The following is a 15387-nucleotide window of genomic DNA, read 5'->3' as shown; positions in this document are numbered from 1 at the left end:
TGTATCTAGCGACACCTAGTGTTTGAGCATCAAAGTTAGCACACAAAAATGGCCAGATTTATGTGAGCCCAGCAGCCAACAGCAAGGTAACCCCCAATCAGTAAATAGGTCCGCCCACTGGACTCCTAACCCCAAAATGAGCAAAAGTTTCAAGGGATAAAATAATAGTTACATTGAATCTTTTCCAACAAAACTAAATATCAATCCTCTCGGCTCCGCGTGCTCCATAACATGATAGGATGGTTACATAATATGTTCTTTTTCCATGATATGAAGACTTCCACCATAATGGTTTATTTTTAGGAAATAATTGGCAGATTTTGCCCCATCCAGACCTCAGACTTCTTGCATTATTCATAGCTACTTACAGTTTACAATGATATTCACTTTCTTCACATCTGGAAAGGGTACGGTGTTTTCTGCCAGACACTCGTACTCGCCGGCCTGGTCTCTCGTAATGCCATAAATATCCAAGTACTGGCCGCTTCCAAATGGCTTTGCTGCAGGAAAAAAAGAGACAAAATACAAACATTAAAAATAAAAGAATTAAAAGCAATATCATCTGCATTAAATCTGCAGGAGTATTTAAGCCGAGTACTTTAATGCGGCTTTAACACCATAAATAGTAATGAAAGCTTTTAGCACTTTCTTTTTTTCATACAAATTGAGCTATTGGCAATAAAGAAAAAAATATTTAAAGCGTTATTTTATTACAGCCGCGATGGTGAGGCAGATACAAGCCACAAGAGACCGGAGCGCGAACACTGAGATGGAACGAGGAATCGGAAAGATTTGTTTTCATCTACATTTCTGCTAATTAATATTACAATATATCTTTATTATGTTCTAAGCTTCATTTTTCTTACAGAGATCTTCAAATTCCTGTATCTCATCACACAGATGAAGATTTTATTGATAAGATTGTGTCAGCAGCCACCACTAGGGGGAGCTCCCTGTATACAGAGATACATAAGATCCTGTCTGCAGCCACCACTAGGGGGAGCTCCCTGTATACAGAGATACATGATAAGATCCTGTCTGCAGCCACCACTAGGGGGAGCTCCGTGTATACAGAGATACATGATAAGATTCTGTCTGCAGTCACCACTAGGGGGAGCTCCGTGTATACAGAGATACATGATAAGATTCTGTCTGCAGTCACCACTAGGGGGAGCTCCCTGTATACAGAGATACATAAGATCCTGTCTGCAGCCACCACTAGGGGGAGCTCCCTGTATACAGAGATACATGATAAGATTCTGTCTGCAGCCACCACTAGGGTGAGCTCCCTGTATACAGAGATACATGATAAGATCCTGTCTGCAGCCACCACTAGGGGGAGCTACCTGTATACAGAGATACATGATAAGATTGTGTCTGCAGCCACCACTAGGGGGAACTCCCTGTATACAGAGATACATGATAAGATCCTATCTGCAGCCACCACTAGGGGGAGCTCCCTGTATACAGAGATACATGATAAGATTCTGTCTGCAGCCACCACTAGGGGGAGCTCCCTGTATACAGAGATACATGATAAGATCCTGTCTGCAGCCACCACTAGGGGGAGCTCCCTGTATACAGAGATACATGATAAGATCCTATCTGCAGCCACCACTAGGGGGAGCTCCCTGTATACAGAGATACATGATAAGATTCTGTCTGCAGCCACCACTAGGGGGAGCTACCTGTATACAGAGATACATGATAAGATTGTGTCTGCAGCCACCACTAGGGGGAACTCCCTGTATACAGAGATACATGATAAGATCCTATCTGCAGCCACCACTAGGGGGAGCTCCCTGTATACAGAGATACATGATAAGATTCTGTCTGCAGCCACCACTAGGGGGAGTTCCCTGTATACAGAGATACATGATAAGATTCTGTCTGCAGCCACCACTAGAGGGAGATCCCTGTATACAGAGATACATGATAAGATCCTGTCTGCAGCCACCACTAGGGGGAGCTCCCTGCATACAGAGATACATGATAAGATTCTGTCTGCAGCCACCACTAGGGGGAGTTCCCTGTATACAGAGATACATGATAAGATTCTGTCTGCAGCCACCACTAGAGGGAGATCCCTGTATACAGAGATACATGATAAGATCCTGTCTGCAGCCACCACTAGGGGGAGCTCCCTGCATACAGAGATACATGATAAGATTCTGTCTGCAGCCACCACTAGGGGGAGCTCCCTGTATACAGAGATACATGATAAGATTCTGTCTGCAGCCACTACTAGAGGGAGATCCCTGTATACAGAGATACATGATAAGATCCTGTCTGCAGCCACCACTAGGGGGAGCTCCCTGTATACAGAGATACATGATAAGATCCTATCTGCAGCCACCACTAGGGGGAGATCCCTGTATACAGAGATACATGATAAGATTCTGTCTGCAGTCACCACTAGGGGGAGCTCTGTGTATGCAGAGATACATGATAAGATTCTGTCTGCAATCAACACTAGGGGGAGCTCCCTTTATACAGAGACATATGATAAGATTCTATCTGCAGCCACCACTAGGGGGAACTCTCTGTATATAGAGACACAGGATAAGATTCTGTCTGCAGCCACCACTAGGGGGAGCTCCCTGTATACAGAGATACATGATTAGATCCTGTCTGCAGCCACCACTAGGCAGAGTTCCATATATAGAGAGACACTTGATAAGATCCTGTAAACAGTAACCACTAGGGGGAGCTCCCTGTATAAGAGATACATGATAAAATCCTGTCTGCAGCCACCACTAGGGGGAGCTCGCTGTATAAAGAGATACATGATAAGATCCTGCCTGCAGCCACCACTAGGGGGAGCTCTGTGTATGCAGAGATACATGATAAGATTATGTCTGCAATCACCATTAGGGGGAGCTCCCTGTGTACAGAGATACATAAGATTCTGCTTGCCATCACCACTAGTCGGAGCTCCCTGTATACAGAGACATATGATAAGATTCTATCTGCAGCCACCACTAGGGGGAGCTCCCTGAATACAGAGACACAGGATAAGATTCTGTCTGCAGCCACCACTAGGTGGAGCTCCCTGTATACAGAGACACAGGATAAGATTCTGGCTGCAGCCATCACTAGGGGGAGCTTATTGTATATAGAAATACTTGATACTATCCTGTCTGCAGCCACCACTAGGGGGAGCTCTGTGTCTGCAGAGATACATGATAAGATTCTGTCTGCAGCCACCACTAGGCAGAGCTCCATATATAGAGAGACACTTGATAAGATCCTGTAAACAGTCACCACTAGGGGGAGCTCCCTGTATAAGAGATACATGATAAAATCCTGTCTGCAGCCACCACTAGGGGGAGCTCCCTGTATACAAAAAAAACACATACAAGGTGTCTTTCAGGGTTCTGTTATTTTGACAGTAAGCATAGACCTACAGCCTTTTATTCTTGCTGTAAAAATTATTGGAAAACATAAATGTGAACACCGCCTAACAAACGTCAGCATTTTATCCAGTTAAAAAAAGATACTTCAAAGAGTACTGATGCTCCAGAATAAGAGAGAAATTTTGGCTGGTAACTCTCATGGCGAAAATGGGGCATTAACTTTTACTAGTAATAATAAGCTTTATTTCTATAGCGCCAACATATTCCGCAGTAATTTACAATTCAGAGGGGACATGTACAGACAATATCAGACATTACAGAGTAACACATAGTTCAGCACATTCTAAGACGGGGGGCCCTGCCTGCAGGGGCAATCTAAGAGGTGACATAGGGGGACACACATGGTAAAAACGTGCCTATATTTTATGGTCCAGCCATCATTATAAGAAATAAATAGAGGCATTCAAATAACGCAGCATGGACCAGTCATCAGTCAGTATTGTGCAAGTAGAGATACAATGTGCTGAGTGCACTGAAGGGGTGTGAAAAAGATCATACAAGAAACCAGATTCTGAGGAAAATGTAGAAAAGGAGAACAAGGAATGGTTAGGTTAGTGCTGTGAGGTGATTAGCAAGTCTATAAAAAAGTGTTTTAGGGCACACTTGAAGCTGTGGACACTGGGAATTACCATGATTGTCTGGGGTAGCGCACTCTTGAAAACTGCAGCAGCGTAAGAGAAGTCCTAAAGACATTAATGGGAGGCTCAATTATTGAGGATGTTATACTATCATTAGTGGAGGATGATAGACAGATGAAGAAGAGATGTAGGATGGAGAAGAACAGTGCAGAGCTTTGAACGTGAGAGTGATAAGTTTATATTGTACTCTAGCAAATGGGTAACCAGTGCAATGACTGGATGATGGAAAAGGCACCAGTGAAGTGGCTGGATAGACATATAATCCTGGCTGCTGCATTCAGGACGGATTGGCAGCTGTGAGATTGCCACCGCACCAGGGCAATTGGGAAGAGCCAGGCAAAGTGCTGGGATTGTCGCATCTAAAAGATGTGACAATCCTGGGCAGCTGCAGGCTGCTATTTTTAGGCTGGGGGGGACAAATAAGCATAGTTCTCCCCAGCCTGAGAATACCAGCCGCCACCTGTTGGGCTTTATCATGGCTGGGTATCAAAATTGGGGGGACCGCACGCTGTTTTTTAAAATTATTTATTAAATAATTTATTAAAAAAAAGAAAGCAGTATGCGGTTCCTCTTATTTTGTTACACAGCCAAGATAAGCACAAGGTTGGGGGCTGCAGCCTGTAGCCGTGGGCTTTATCTGTGTGGGGTGTCACAATATGGGGGGACCCTAAGCCAAGTTTTATTCCATCATTAGAAGTGCATAGCGTCTATTTTTAGAAGGTTCAGAGACGTTGTCACTAAGGGTGGGGGCGCGTCTGACTGCAACCAATCACAGACGGCAGTAGGCGGGGAAAGCAGTGAATATGCATGAGGCTAATGAGCAGCCCCGAAAGTAGAAGTAGAGGCTGCAGTAGCAGCTACACCCGTGCTGGTGACTGGTAAGTATAGCGCGCTTGCTTTATTTTTTTATCTTTTTATTTTACCTGGGTACTTTTGAACCCCCGTGGGTCTGTACTTGATCCGGACATCACTACCAGAGGAAGTGCAGAAAAACACAGTAAAAAAATCTCTGTAAAACAACCATAAATGCCGCACCAAAAGCCTGCTCAAAAATCATACAAAAAAAACCACCAGAAGGCTTCCAATCACAAGATAAGGTTTTGCTGCGGAAAAAAATGCAACAAAAACGCCCTGTGTGAACATAGCCTAAGAGATTTTGCAGCGTCAACAAAAAGAAAAGGTTGAATTCTAAAGATATTTTTAAGGTAAAGGTGACCTGAGCGAGCGAGTGATCGGATGCAGGGAGTATGGAATAATATAACCTGTGCTGCTTGTGAGTTACGGTAGAACCATAACTTCTCATCAAATCTATTAAACAATGTATCGAGCATTATGTAACTGTTGTAATGATGGGTGGAGGTCGTGCTAATGTGCACGAGTCCTATCTCATTATGTTAGGACCCCAATGTTACATTATAAATGGATGTTTTTAGAGAAAAACCGACTTCATTTACTTAATAGGGTCGGTCGATTCTTGTCGCTGAATGAGACAGAACTATTGACGAAGGCTCCTTAGAGAATGTGTAGCACCCATGGGGCAAGGGGTTAAATATACTCGTCGCCGGACCACTGATGTTGGGTGAGGGGGATGTCACAGGTGGCCCTGCCCGGCTCCGTGGCCCCGAGGCGTACAATAAAAGGGAGGATGATAGAATAGTAGTTTCTCTCATGACGCCACCTGTGGTATGAGACCAGGGAATAGCCGCCGCTGCGGTCACTGTCCTCCGGGGCTGGTGGTATCGCAGCAAGGATGATTCTGCTCCGCACAGGTGGATCGGTCCCCAGGAAGGATGATGAGGGACTGTAATGGCCGTTGGCGCCGAAGCGCGCGGCGCCGGCAATAAGAGGCTGAGTCAGCTGCTGCAGTTCCAGGTCTTTTTACTCACAGTTCAATTGCTGCCTCAGTGTTCCGGTCTCTGCTGTGATGGGCCCCAGCCGATCCCGGATCCCTCGGAGGTCAGAACCAGTCCGGTAGTCTGTGGGTCCTTCCTTCTTGAGCTTTTAAAGATGAATCCCAGTGGCCTGAAGCTACTTGGGGACCCCAGTTCTTGTAGTTCTAGCTCCCGTCCTGTGTGCAGGTGACGCGGGTCCGTGGTTGGGTCTGACTTTTGATCACGACTCCAGACCCTGTGTGCCACTGTGCTCCGGGAACTTGTGGCGGCCAGAGGGACATACAACGTAAAGTCTGTTCCACCCTAGGGCTCTGCACCCTGAACTGCAACGGTCCCGAGGGAGCAATGAAGCACTCCCCTCAGCGACCGTATTGTCTCCTCTGTCCGACAGGGGCTACCAAAAAACCCATGTGCTCCTCTCCTCTCCTGTTGGAGAACTTCTCACTGATGTGTCAGCTCCTAACCCCCCTGGTGGCCGCTCCTCCCCCAGTTCCCTGTTACTTGTGGGTGGCAGCCTCCCATGTTTGGTGACTACCTTAAGACCTGACCCTAGCCCAGTCCCCAGTGGGGAGGGCAACCTGACTGTATGTATGAGTTTGTGTGTAGTGAAACTGGTACCGACCTCCTCTGGACCCAGGATGAGTACCTTAAGTGAGGTGCAGTACCCTGTGGCGACTGGAGCCTCAGGGGCGCCACAAATGTGAACATCGCCTACAACTAGAAGCTTCCTTGCGTTCCCCTCTTATCACTTGTGCAGCCTATGAAAATCTACAGCATTTCTCTGAATCTCCCATTAATATCCAGCAGGGCCAGATAGCACTTTTTTTTTTTTGACTGCGCTATGATCTCTGCTCCGCACACATCTCCATAATCCCCATGCACTCGGCTCCTGGAGGTAAATATTTCATAAAATGAAAATCTTCAATCCTCGCAGAGGTTGCCGGTGAGAACTCAATAATCTGGATGTGACGCATAGCAGATACTTGGACGTCTTCGATCGAGGTAAGAAGGAAAAAAATATGCAAAGGACGTGGATTGTTCTGCAAACACATAAACTAGTCCTTGTATAAATACGGGAAGAAAAAAAAAAAAAAAAAACAGAACCGCGCACGACTGTAGAGGCGCCGACATCCGGGACCAACCGGGCATTGTGTCTCGTAGAAGGTCTTCGGCGGATATGTAAGGCCTCAGATCCCAATAAAACAAATACAAGTATTTGTAAGTTGCATGAAGCCGTCTCTGTTCTGTGATACTGATGATAAAAGAATTATGAAGAGAAATCTCTGACAATAGCAGCAGCTGTGGCTGCGTTCTGCACGGTCGCCCGCGCCAGCCTCCGTGTCCAGGTGGAATCCATTTAGACAAAATGTTTACTAACACTCCAAAAAGCAACCGAGGAAACGGTAACAAGAAAGTCGTTGGCTTATTGGCAGCCATTCCCTTTCTTTTATTCATGGGTTATCTCCTTTTTAATATTTTCGTCATGCCCAAGTCAATCAGGGCTATTAAAAATAACTGAGGACAAACGGTTCATCAGACGATGGAAAATGGATACAATGTTTCTCGGAGTTCATTCATCTCCTCTACACCGTGTGCAGAATTATTAGGCAAGTTATATTTTAGAGGATTTTTTTTTTTATTATTGATCAACAACTATGTTCTCAATCAACCCAAAAGACTCAAATATCAAAGCTTAATATTTTTGGAAGTTGGAGTGGGTTTTTTTTAGATTTGGCCATCTTAGGAGGATATCTGTTTGTGCAGGTAACTATTAATGTGCAGAATTATTAGGCAACTTAATAAAAACCAAATCTATTCCCCTCTCACTTGTCTATTTTCACCAGGTAAACCAATATAACTGCACAAAATTTAGAAATAAACATTTCTGACATGTAAAAACAAAACCCCAAAATAATAGTGACCAATATAGCCACCTTTCTTTCTGACACTCAGCAGCCGACCATCCATAGATTCTGTCAGTTGCTGGATCTGTTTACGATCACCATTGCGTACAGCTGCCACCACAGCCTCCAGACACTGCTCCGAGAGGTGTACTGTTTTCCCTCCCTGTAGATCTCACATTTTATGAGGGACCACAGGTTCTCTATGGGGTTCAGATCAGGTGAACAAGGGGGCCATGTCATTATTTTTTCATCTTTTAGACCTTTACTGGCCAGCCACGCTGTGGAGTAGTTGGATGCATGTGATGCAGCATTGTCCTGCATGAAAATCATGTTTTTCTTGAACGATACCGACTTCTTCCTGTACCACTGCTTGAAGAAGTTGTCTTCCAGAAACTGGCAGTAGGTCTGGGAGTTGAGCTTCACTCCATCCTCAACCCGAAAAGGTTCCACAAGTTCATCTTTGATGATACCAGCCCATACCAGTGCCCACCTCCACCTTGCAGGCGTCTGAGTCGGAGTGGAGCTCTCTGCCCTTTACTGATCCAGCCTCTGGCCCATCCATCTGGCCCATCAAGAGTCACTCTCATTTCATCAGTCCAGAACACCTTTGAAAAATCAGTCTTAAGATATTTCTTGGCCCAGTCTTGACGTTTTATCTTATGTTTCTTGGTCAGAGGTGGTGGTTTTTCAGCCTTCCTTACCTTAGCCATGTCCCTGAGTATGGCACACCTTGTGCTTTCTGATACTCCAGTAACGTTGCAGCTCTGAAATATGGCCAAACTGGTGGCAAATGGCATCTTGGCAGCTTCACGCTTGATTTTCCTCAATTCATGGGCAGTTATTTTGCACCTTTTTTGCCCTACACGCTTCTTGAGACCCTGTTGGCTATTTGCCAGGAAACGCTTGATTGTTTGGTGATCACGCTTCAAAAGTTTGGCAATTTCAAGACTGCTGCATCCCTCTGCAAGACAGCTCACAATTTTGGACTTTTCAGAGCCCGTCAAATCTCTCTTCTGACCCATTTTGCCAAAGGAAAGGAAGTTGCCTAATAATTAAGCACCCCTTATATAGGGTGTTGTGTCATTACACCGCACCCCTCCTCATTACAGAGATGCACATCACCTGATTTACTTAATTGGTAGTTGGCTCTCAGCCTATACAGCTTGGAGTAGGACGACATGTATAAAAACTATCATGTGATCAAAATACTCATTTGCCTAATAAGTCTGCACACAGTGTATATAACAAAATACAATCGTCCTCCGCTATATCGCGGTTCACTTATTGCGGCTTCACTGTATCATGGGTTTTTAAAGAATAACTGTATCTTTCGTTTTATAAGACGCACCGCAAATTTAGAGAAAAAAAGGTAAAAAAAAAAATGTTGGGGTCGCAGTGGTGGTGGAGTGAGGTCACAGGAGACAAGGGGCGATGCTGCGGGCAGTGCGGCAGGTGTCCTGGATGCTCGCTGTGGGCTCTGCAAGGTAGAAACATCCAGAAACTATCAAATAAATGGCGCCTATAGCTGGCTCAAGCGCAGATTGAGCTATCGGCTCAATGACATGTCAAGAACTCATCTTCGCCACCTCCGAGCTCCATTTTCCTTAAGTCTGCTGCTGGGAGATTAATGGGCCGGAGGAGGCGTGTGCACAGATGAGATCTTAAGCCGAGAGCTCAATCTGCGCATGCGCCGAATCCAGGAGCCATTATTTGTAGCGCGCACCGCCAACATTTTGAGGATGGACCCTGTCTCCCACCCAGCCCACAGCATCTCCCCTGCCTGTTGTGACCATTCTCCACCACCCCACGGTAAGCTACATTCGACTTATAAGACGCACCACTAATTTTCCTCCCAAATTTTTAGGAGGAAAAGTGCGTCTTATAATCCGAAAAATACGGGTAAATAATAAAGTAAATATAACTCTGCTACTTTGCGGATTTTCACCTATCGTGGGGGTCTCTGGAACGTAACTCACGCGATAGGTGAGGAATCACTGTACTTAACTTGTTTTGTTTGGACATCCCCTTTATCTCCTATCCATAGGACAGACTAACCCAGACTTACATTGTGGTCACATGACTCAGAAGAAGACGGGAGCATTGCTGAGAACCAATGAAGATCAACCAATGAAGATCTGGAAGTATTGTAAAACATATACACTACACTACTCATTGGGGACTAGTCAATAAAATATTATCTTGAGAGCTATTGTCATGGGTGGTATGGAGATAACAGGGGGACGGGCTTCTAGACTGGCCCTCAGGCTAGAGGACCCCTAACTATCTTTGTTCCTAGAGATACCTCTGAAGGTGAGGATGTCTGGGCCGCCTTCATTGCCCTGATCCTGCCCAGCCCTGATCTAATACCCCCTCTCCCCTTCCCCAGGAGAAGGCTGGTACAGGAGTGGTTAAACCCATGGAACTAGACAAACAAGTGAAAACAAAACTCTATCACACAGCATGCTCACACAAAGGTATTAGGCAACAAGTGATCGGAAGGAAAATAAGAGCAGGGAGGAAACAACAAGACGATGAGAGAATTCAACAACAACTCCAAGCTGCATGTAATATAATCACCAGCAAACTGGGTCATAGCAGCCCATGGACCAGTTTAGCAAAAGCTATAGTCGGCATGGGAAGACAGATTCCGCCATCTAAAATGGCGAGGAGTAACTGTGATAGGTTTCCCACAACATGTGATCCTAGATGTAACCAGCAGGCTAGCAGAGATTAACTGTTGCTAGTCTGACCATTAATAAGCACACAGCTGGTTGACGCTCGAGCCTAAGAATTTATAGATATTAATAAGAATTTAATGATATTATGTCGAGAGATGTTTATACTACATGTAGCTATATGAGGCCTCCCGGTGGTGGTCATGTGAATTGCAGGATTTTGCTAGCAAGTTGAAATAATGTACTGGATTTGTATAGTGAGAAGGTCAGGTTGGATGCATCCAGGCTTGAACATATCATTGGTGCAGCCATAGAGGGGCCATAGAGGTAAGAGGGCCACTATCACCCCCAAAGCAGCAGTCAGTTTTTGTAACTGATAAAAACAAGGGCCCATATAAAGTTCTTGCACTGGGGCCCTCTTCTGCCTATGTCCGGCCCTGGACACATCATTATGACTGGATGACTTGACCATTGGCTTTGGTTTTTCGATAAGGCATTTATGAAGTCTGCATCATGGTGGAGTAATGCGTTTACATATGACAATGGTAACCATTACATAAATGTAAGATTATTTCAAACCTGACCCCAGACACTAACATAATAAGAACATATCCGATGTCAATATCCCTCTGATGAAACATCCATCCAATCAATGCATCATGAGAAGTCAATAAAATATGGTTTTACTCATCGATCTAATATCCAAAAACCTTTTAAATGTGTTGGTGAAGAATCAAGACCAGTTTGTATCATTTCAAAAAATGTCCCTATACAAAGTGAATTAGCGGCCATCCCTAGGGTGAGGCTGTCGGCCATAACTTGCGTGGATGCCAGGGGTAAGATGGCCTCTCCTTAAACTTTGCTTATCCCCAACCTTTGCTGTGGGTAAAGTTTTGGTGGAGGGGCGTTTCTATTGGAGAAGGCTTGTGATAGACCTCATCCTGTATTTTTTTTTTTAGTAGCTCTGTAACGCCCATGCCGGCGTCACCGCACTGCCCTGCCTCCCTCCCCCGGCGGGGATGTTGGGTTTCTCCCCTGTCTGGACCTCTTGTGGTGGCTGTCCCGTCCCCGCTGCATGCTGCTGCCACCCAGAGTCTGAGTGCATGTCAACACTTATGCGGGCGTCACACGATACAATCTATCGTGCGATCGCACAAGCGATCGTATCCGCCCCCGTGGTTTGTGCGTCACGGGCAAATCGCTGCCTGTATCGCAGAAAGTCGTCAAACCCCCGTCACACATACTTACCTGCTGAGCGATGTCGCTGTGGGCGGTGAACATCCACTTCCTGAAGGGGGTGGGACGTTCGGCGTCACAGCGACGTCACACAGCCGCCGGCCAATAGAAGCGGAGGGGCAGAGATGAGCGGGACGTAACATCCCGCCCACCTCCTTCCTTCCGCATTGCCGGCAGGTAAGCTGCATTTCATCGTTCCCGGGGTGTCACACGGAGCGATGTGTGCTGCCCCGGGTACGATAAACAACCAGCGCAAAGAAAAATAAACGATTTTTTAAAAATAAACGACGTGTACACGATACACGATTTGTAACCGATTTGCGATCGTTCTGAGACGCTCGTAGGTGTCACACGAAACCACGTCTCAAACGATGCCGGATGTGCATCACGAAAACCGTGACCCCCGACGACATATCGCACGATGGATCGTCTCGTGTGACGCCCGCATTACTGGTTCTACCAGTACGGCGGGCGCGAGGAAATGCTCCTTTTCTTAAAGGGCCAGCGCACTCTAACCTGGAAATGCCTCTTAGGACAGCTGAGAGGTTGCACGTACTTAAGGCACCTTTTCCCTTTACCCCGGCGGGTACGTCACATCTCTCACCTGTCTGGACCTCCTGTGGTGGCTGTCCTGTCCCAGCTCCATGCTGCTGCTTTTCAGACCCTGTGTGCATGTCACAGGCTTTCTGGTTCTGCCTGTATGGTGGCCGTGAGGCCACGCCCATTTTTTTAAAAGGCCAGCGTACCCTAACCCGAAAGTGCCTCTCTGGACAGCTGAGAGGTTGTAGGAGTTAAGGCACCTTTTCCCTTCCCCCCCACCAGTGACGTCGGCTCTCTCACCTGTCTGGACCTCTTGCGGTGGCTGTCCCGTCCCCGCTCCATGCTGCTGCCTTCCAGAATCTGTGTGCACATGACAGACTTCCTGGTTCTGCCTACAGGCCGGGTGTGAGGCAACACCCCTTTTCTTAAAGGGCCAGTGCACCCTAACCTAGAAGTGCCTCTCAGGTCAGCTGAGAGGTTGCAGGCACTTAAGGCACCTTTTCCATCAATACATCCCGGACAGATCCACTACTCCTCTTGCTGCTGCTGACGCTTCTACCCAAAGACTGTACTGTGTCCATGGCGCCAGCTTCCTGGGTCCTGCTGATCCCCTGGTGCTGCCCTCTGCCGGCTGCTTACCAGCACATTTAGGCTATGTACCCACGGGAGCTCGCACCTGCGGATATATCCGCAGGTACATCCGCAGGTTTCCCGCAGCTGCTCGCACGGAATCCACAGCTATTTTTAGCTGCAGTAGTACAGCGAAATAGCTGCAGTAAACCTGCGGACATTCCTGCGGATTACCTGCAGAAGTCCCGGACTCTATCTCCATAGTGGAGGGCCGGGATTTCCGCAGTTAATTCCGCAAAAAGAATTGATATGCAATTACGTGCGGCTGCGGGACATCCGCAGCATATTCCGCAGCCGCATGTATCCGCAGCATGGACACAGCACTCCCCATGTCCCATAGGCTAACATGGGGAGTGTCTGTACATGCTGAAACCTGCGGATTTATCTAGAAAATCCAGAAAATCCGTGGATTTTCCGCAGATAAATGCACAGGTTTAATCTCCAGTGGGCATATAGACTTAGAGAAGACTCAGCGGCCGGTCCAGTTCGCTCCCCCAGGCAAGTGAACGTTACCTTTGGTCCAGTTGACTCACTAATCTGGACCCGCAAGCATAACAAGCTCATTGCACTTTTTTTCTTGGGTGAAAAAAGTCACAACTTAATTTTTTTTTCCCGCTATGTAATGGTGTGAATGCTACATTGAGTAGGGTCAGTTTCATTGGGGATTTCCACCGTTAAACTAAAATGAAGAGTAGATTTGATTATTGAAATTAAAGTTTTTCAAAAGCTGCCCAATAGGCACAAAAGGCTCAGAAATCCTTCCCTCCGCAGGTAGATTGAGACCTGGGTATATTGGGTCTTTGGGGACGGGTCCGATGACCTCCACATCTGGGCCAGAACTTCCTCCAGGTTAGACGAGAAGCTCAGTCCCTTCCTCAGAATCCTGGACGATTCACGTCTCGGAATCATCCTTCATTTTGGTTTGGACTCGTTGCGTTTCTTGGAGCTTCGTAATATTCCTCCATGTCACGCACATCACTAATGTTCTTAATCATCGCTATTGGCCACGCTCCCAACACATCAGATGGCCAAAGAATGACTTATTAATGTTAATAAATTACACTTTGTTTGCTTCCCAATACACAAGTGGATCCATGAATATACTCAGGAAACTCTCTGGATGGAATTACCATAAAACACGGCTACTGTACAAAGCCATAAATATGACAGCACTTTACAGCGAGCGATAATAAAAATGCAGGAAACAATTTAAGATATAAAGTAGATATAAATCAGCATCGGCATGCGCAGCTCACTGATAAAGCCATTTAACTCTTTCTTGACAGGGGAGGTGCCCTACGGAAGAAGGTCTATTCTCTATGTCCTTTCTGTGGATACAGGAATACCTTTATTTTATTTTTCAAGGAATACATCGGAAGAAGGCAATAGAAGAAAGCAAGGTTTTGGGGGTTTTTGGGCAGTTGGCGAGATTTACATAAAATATCTAATATATAAAGCTGAATATGTGTGTGTGTGTGTGTGTGTGTGTGTGTGCGCGTGTGTTTATGTGTATGTCCGGGATTGGCATCTGCACCGTCACAGCTACAGCCACAAAATTTTGCACACTCACACTTCTGGACCCCGAGAGCATCATAGGCTATGTTTTGAGGGAAAATTTTAACCCTGCGCTTTACAGTTAATCACCAAAAAACCTGCCTCCATTAAAGCGAATGGAGCTGGGAGCCACAGTGCAGCCAGAACTTCAGAAGAATGCGTAGCCACGCCCTTATATGGAAAGTTGGCGTGTCACAATGCAGCCAGGGAAAGAGACAGACACAGACAGCGAAAGAGGCAGACACAGACAAAGAGACAGACTGACAGGGAAAGAGACAGACAGGGAAAGAGAGGTAAAGAGACAGACAGAGTAAGAGACAGACAAAGACAGGTAAAGAGACAGACACAGGGAAAGAGACAGAGGGAAAGAGGAAAAGAGACAGAGAGGGAAAGTGAGGGAAAGAGACAGACAGGGAAAGTGACAGAGATAGATAGACAGACAGTGAAAGAGATTGAGACAGACGGAGAAAGAGACAGAGAGAGTCAGAGACAGACAGGGAAAGAGACAGACAGACAAAGAGAGAGAGACAGAGAGATATATACAGAGGGGGAGACAGACATTATAATTACATTTATATCTGTTTTGTGGTTTTTGTGTGCAGAATATATTTTTGTTAATACATTCTATTTTGTTAACAGCAGTCATTAACCCGGGCGAAGCCGGGTAGTACAGCTAGTATTTATATATAAAGGCACAAAGCCCTCATCTTTCTATGCTGGTTATTAGTAGACAGATCTGTGCCATAACTTTGTGCCACGTTACTGTCATTCAGAGACTGCAGACTCTGACAATCCGCTGTATGGTGTCTCTGATCAACACATGCAGACTCCGGCATCAACCTGCTGTGTGGTGATTCATAGGCAGGCCAGCAGGAATTAACCTCTGCTAGTCTGCTTGTTAG

At 46.1% G+C, this 15387-nt stretch overlaps 1 protein-coding gene across 2 annotated transcripts in view; it reads right to left on the bottom strand.

The window, feature by feature from the left end:
* NEGR1 (neuronal growth regulator 1) overlaps positions 1-15387 on the bottom strand; it is a 672070-nt gene that overhangs the window by 242948 nt on the left and 413735 nt on the right. For both annotated transcript variants that reach the window (XM_075320310.1, XM_075320311.1), the window contains exon 4: positions 369-500. In XM_075320310.1, the coding sequence (XP_075176425.1) occupies positions 369-500 (132 nt within the window). The remainder of the gene's footprint in view (positions 1-368; positions 501-15387) is intronic.

The sequence above is a fragment of the Anomaloglossus baeobatrachus genome, chromosome 8, assembly GCF_048569485.1.
Source record: "Anomaloglossus baeobatrachus isolate aAnoBae1 chromosome 8, aAnoBae1.hap1, whole genome shotgun sequence".
NCBI lineage: Eukaryota > Metazoa > Chordata > Amphibia > Anura > Aromobatidae > Anomaloglossus > Anomaloglossus baeobatrachus.
This window is presented reverse-complemented; position numbering and strand designations above follow the sequence as displayed.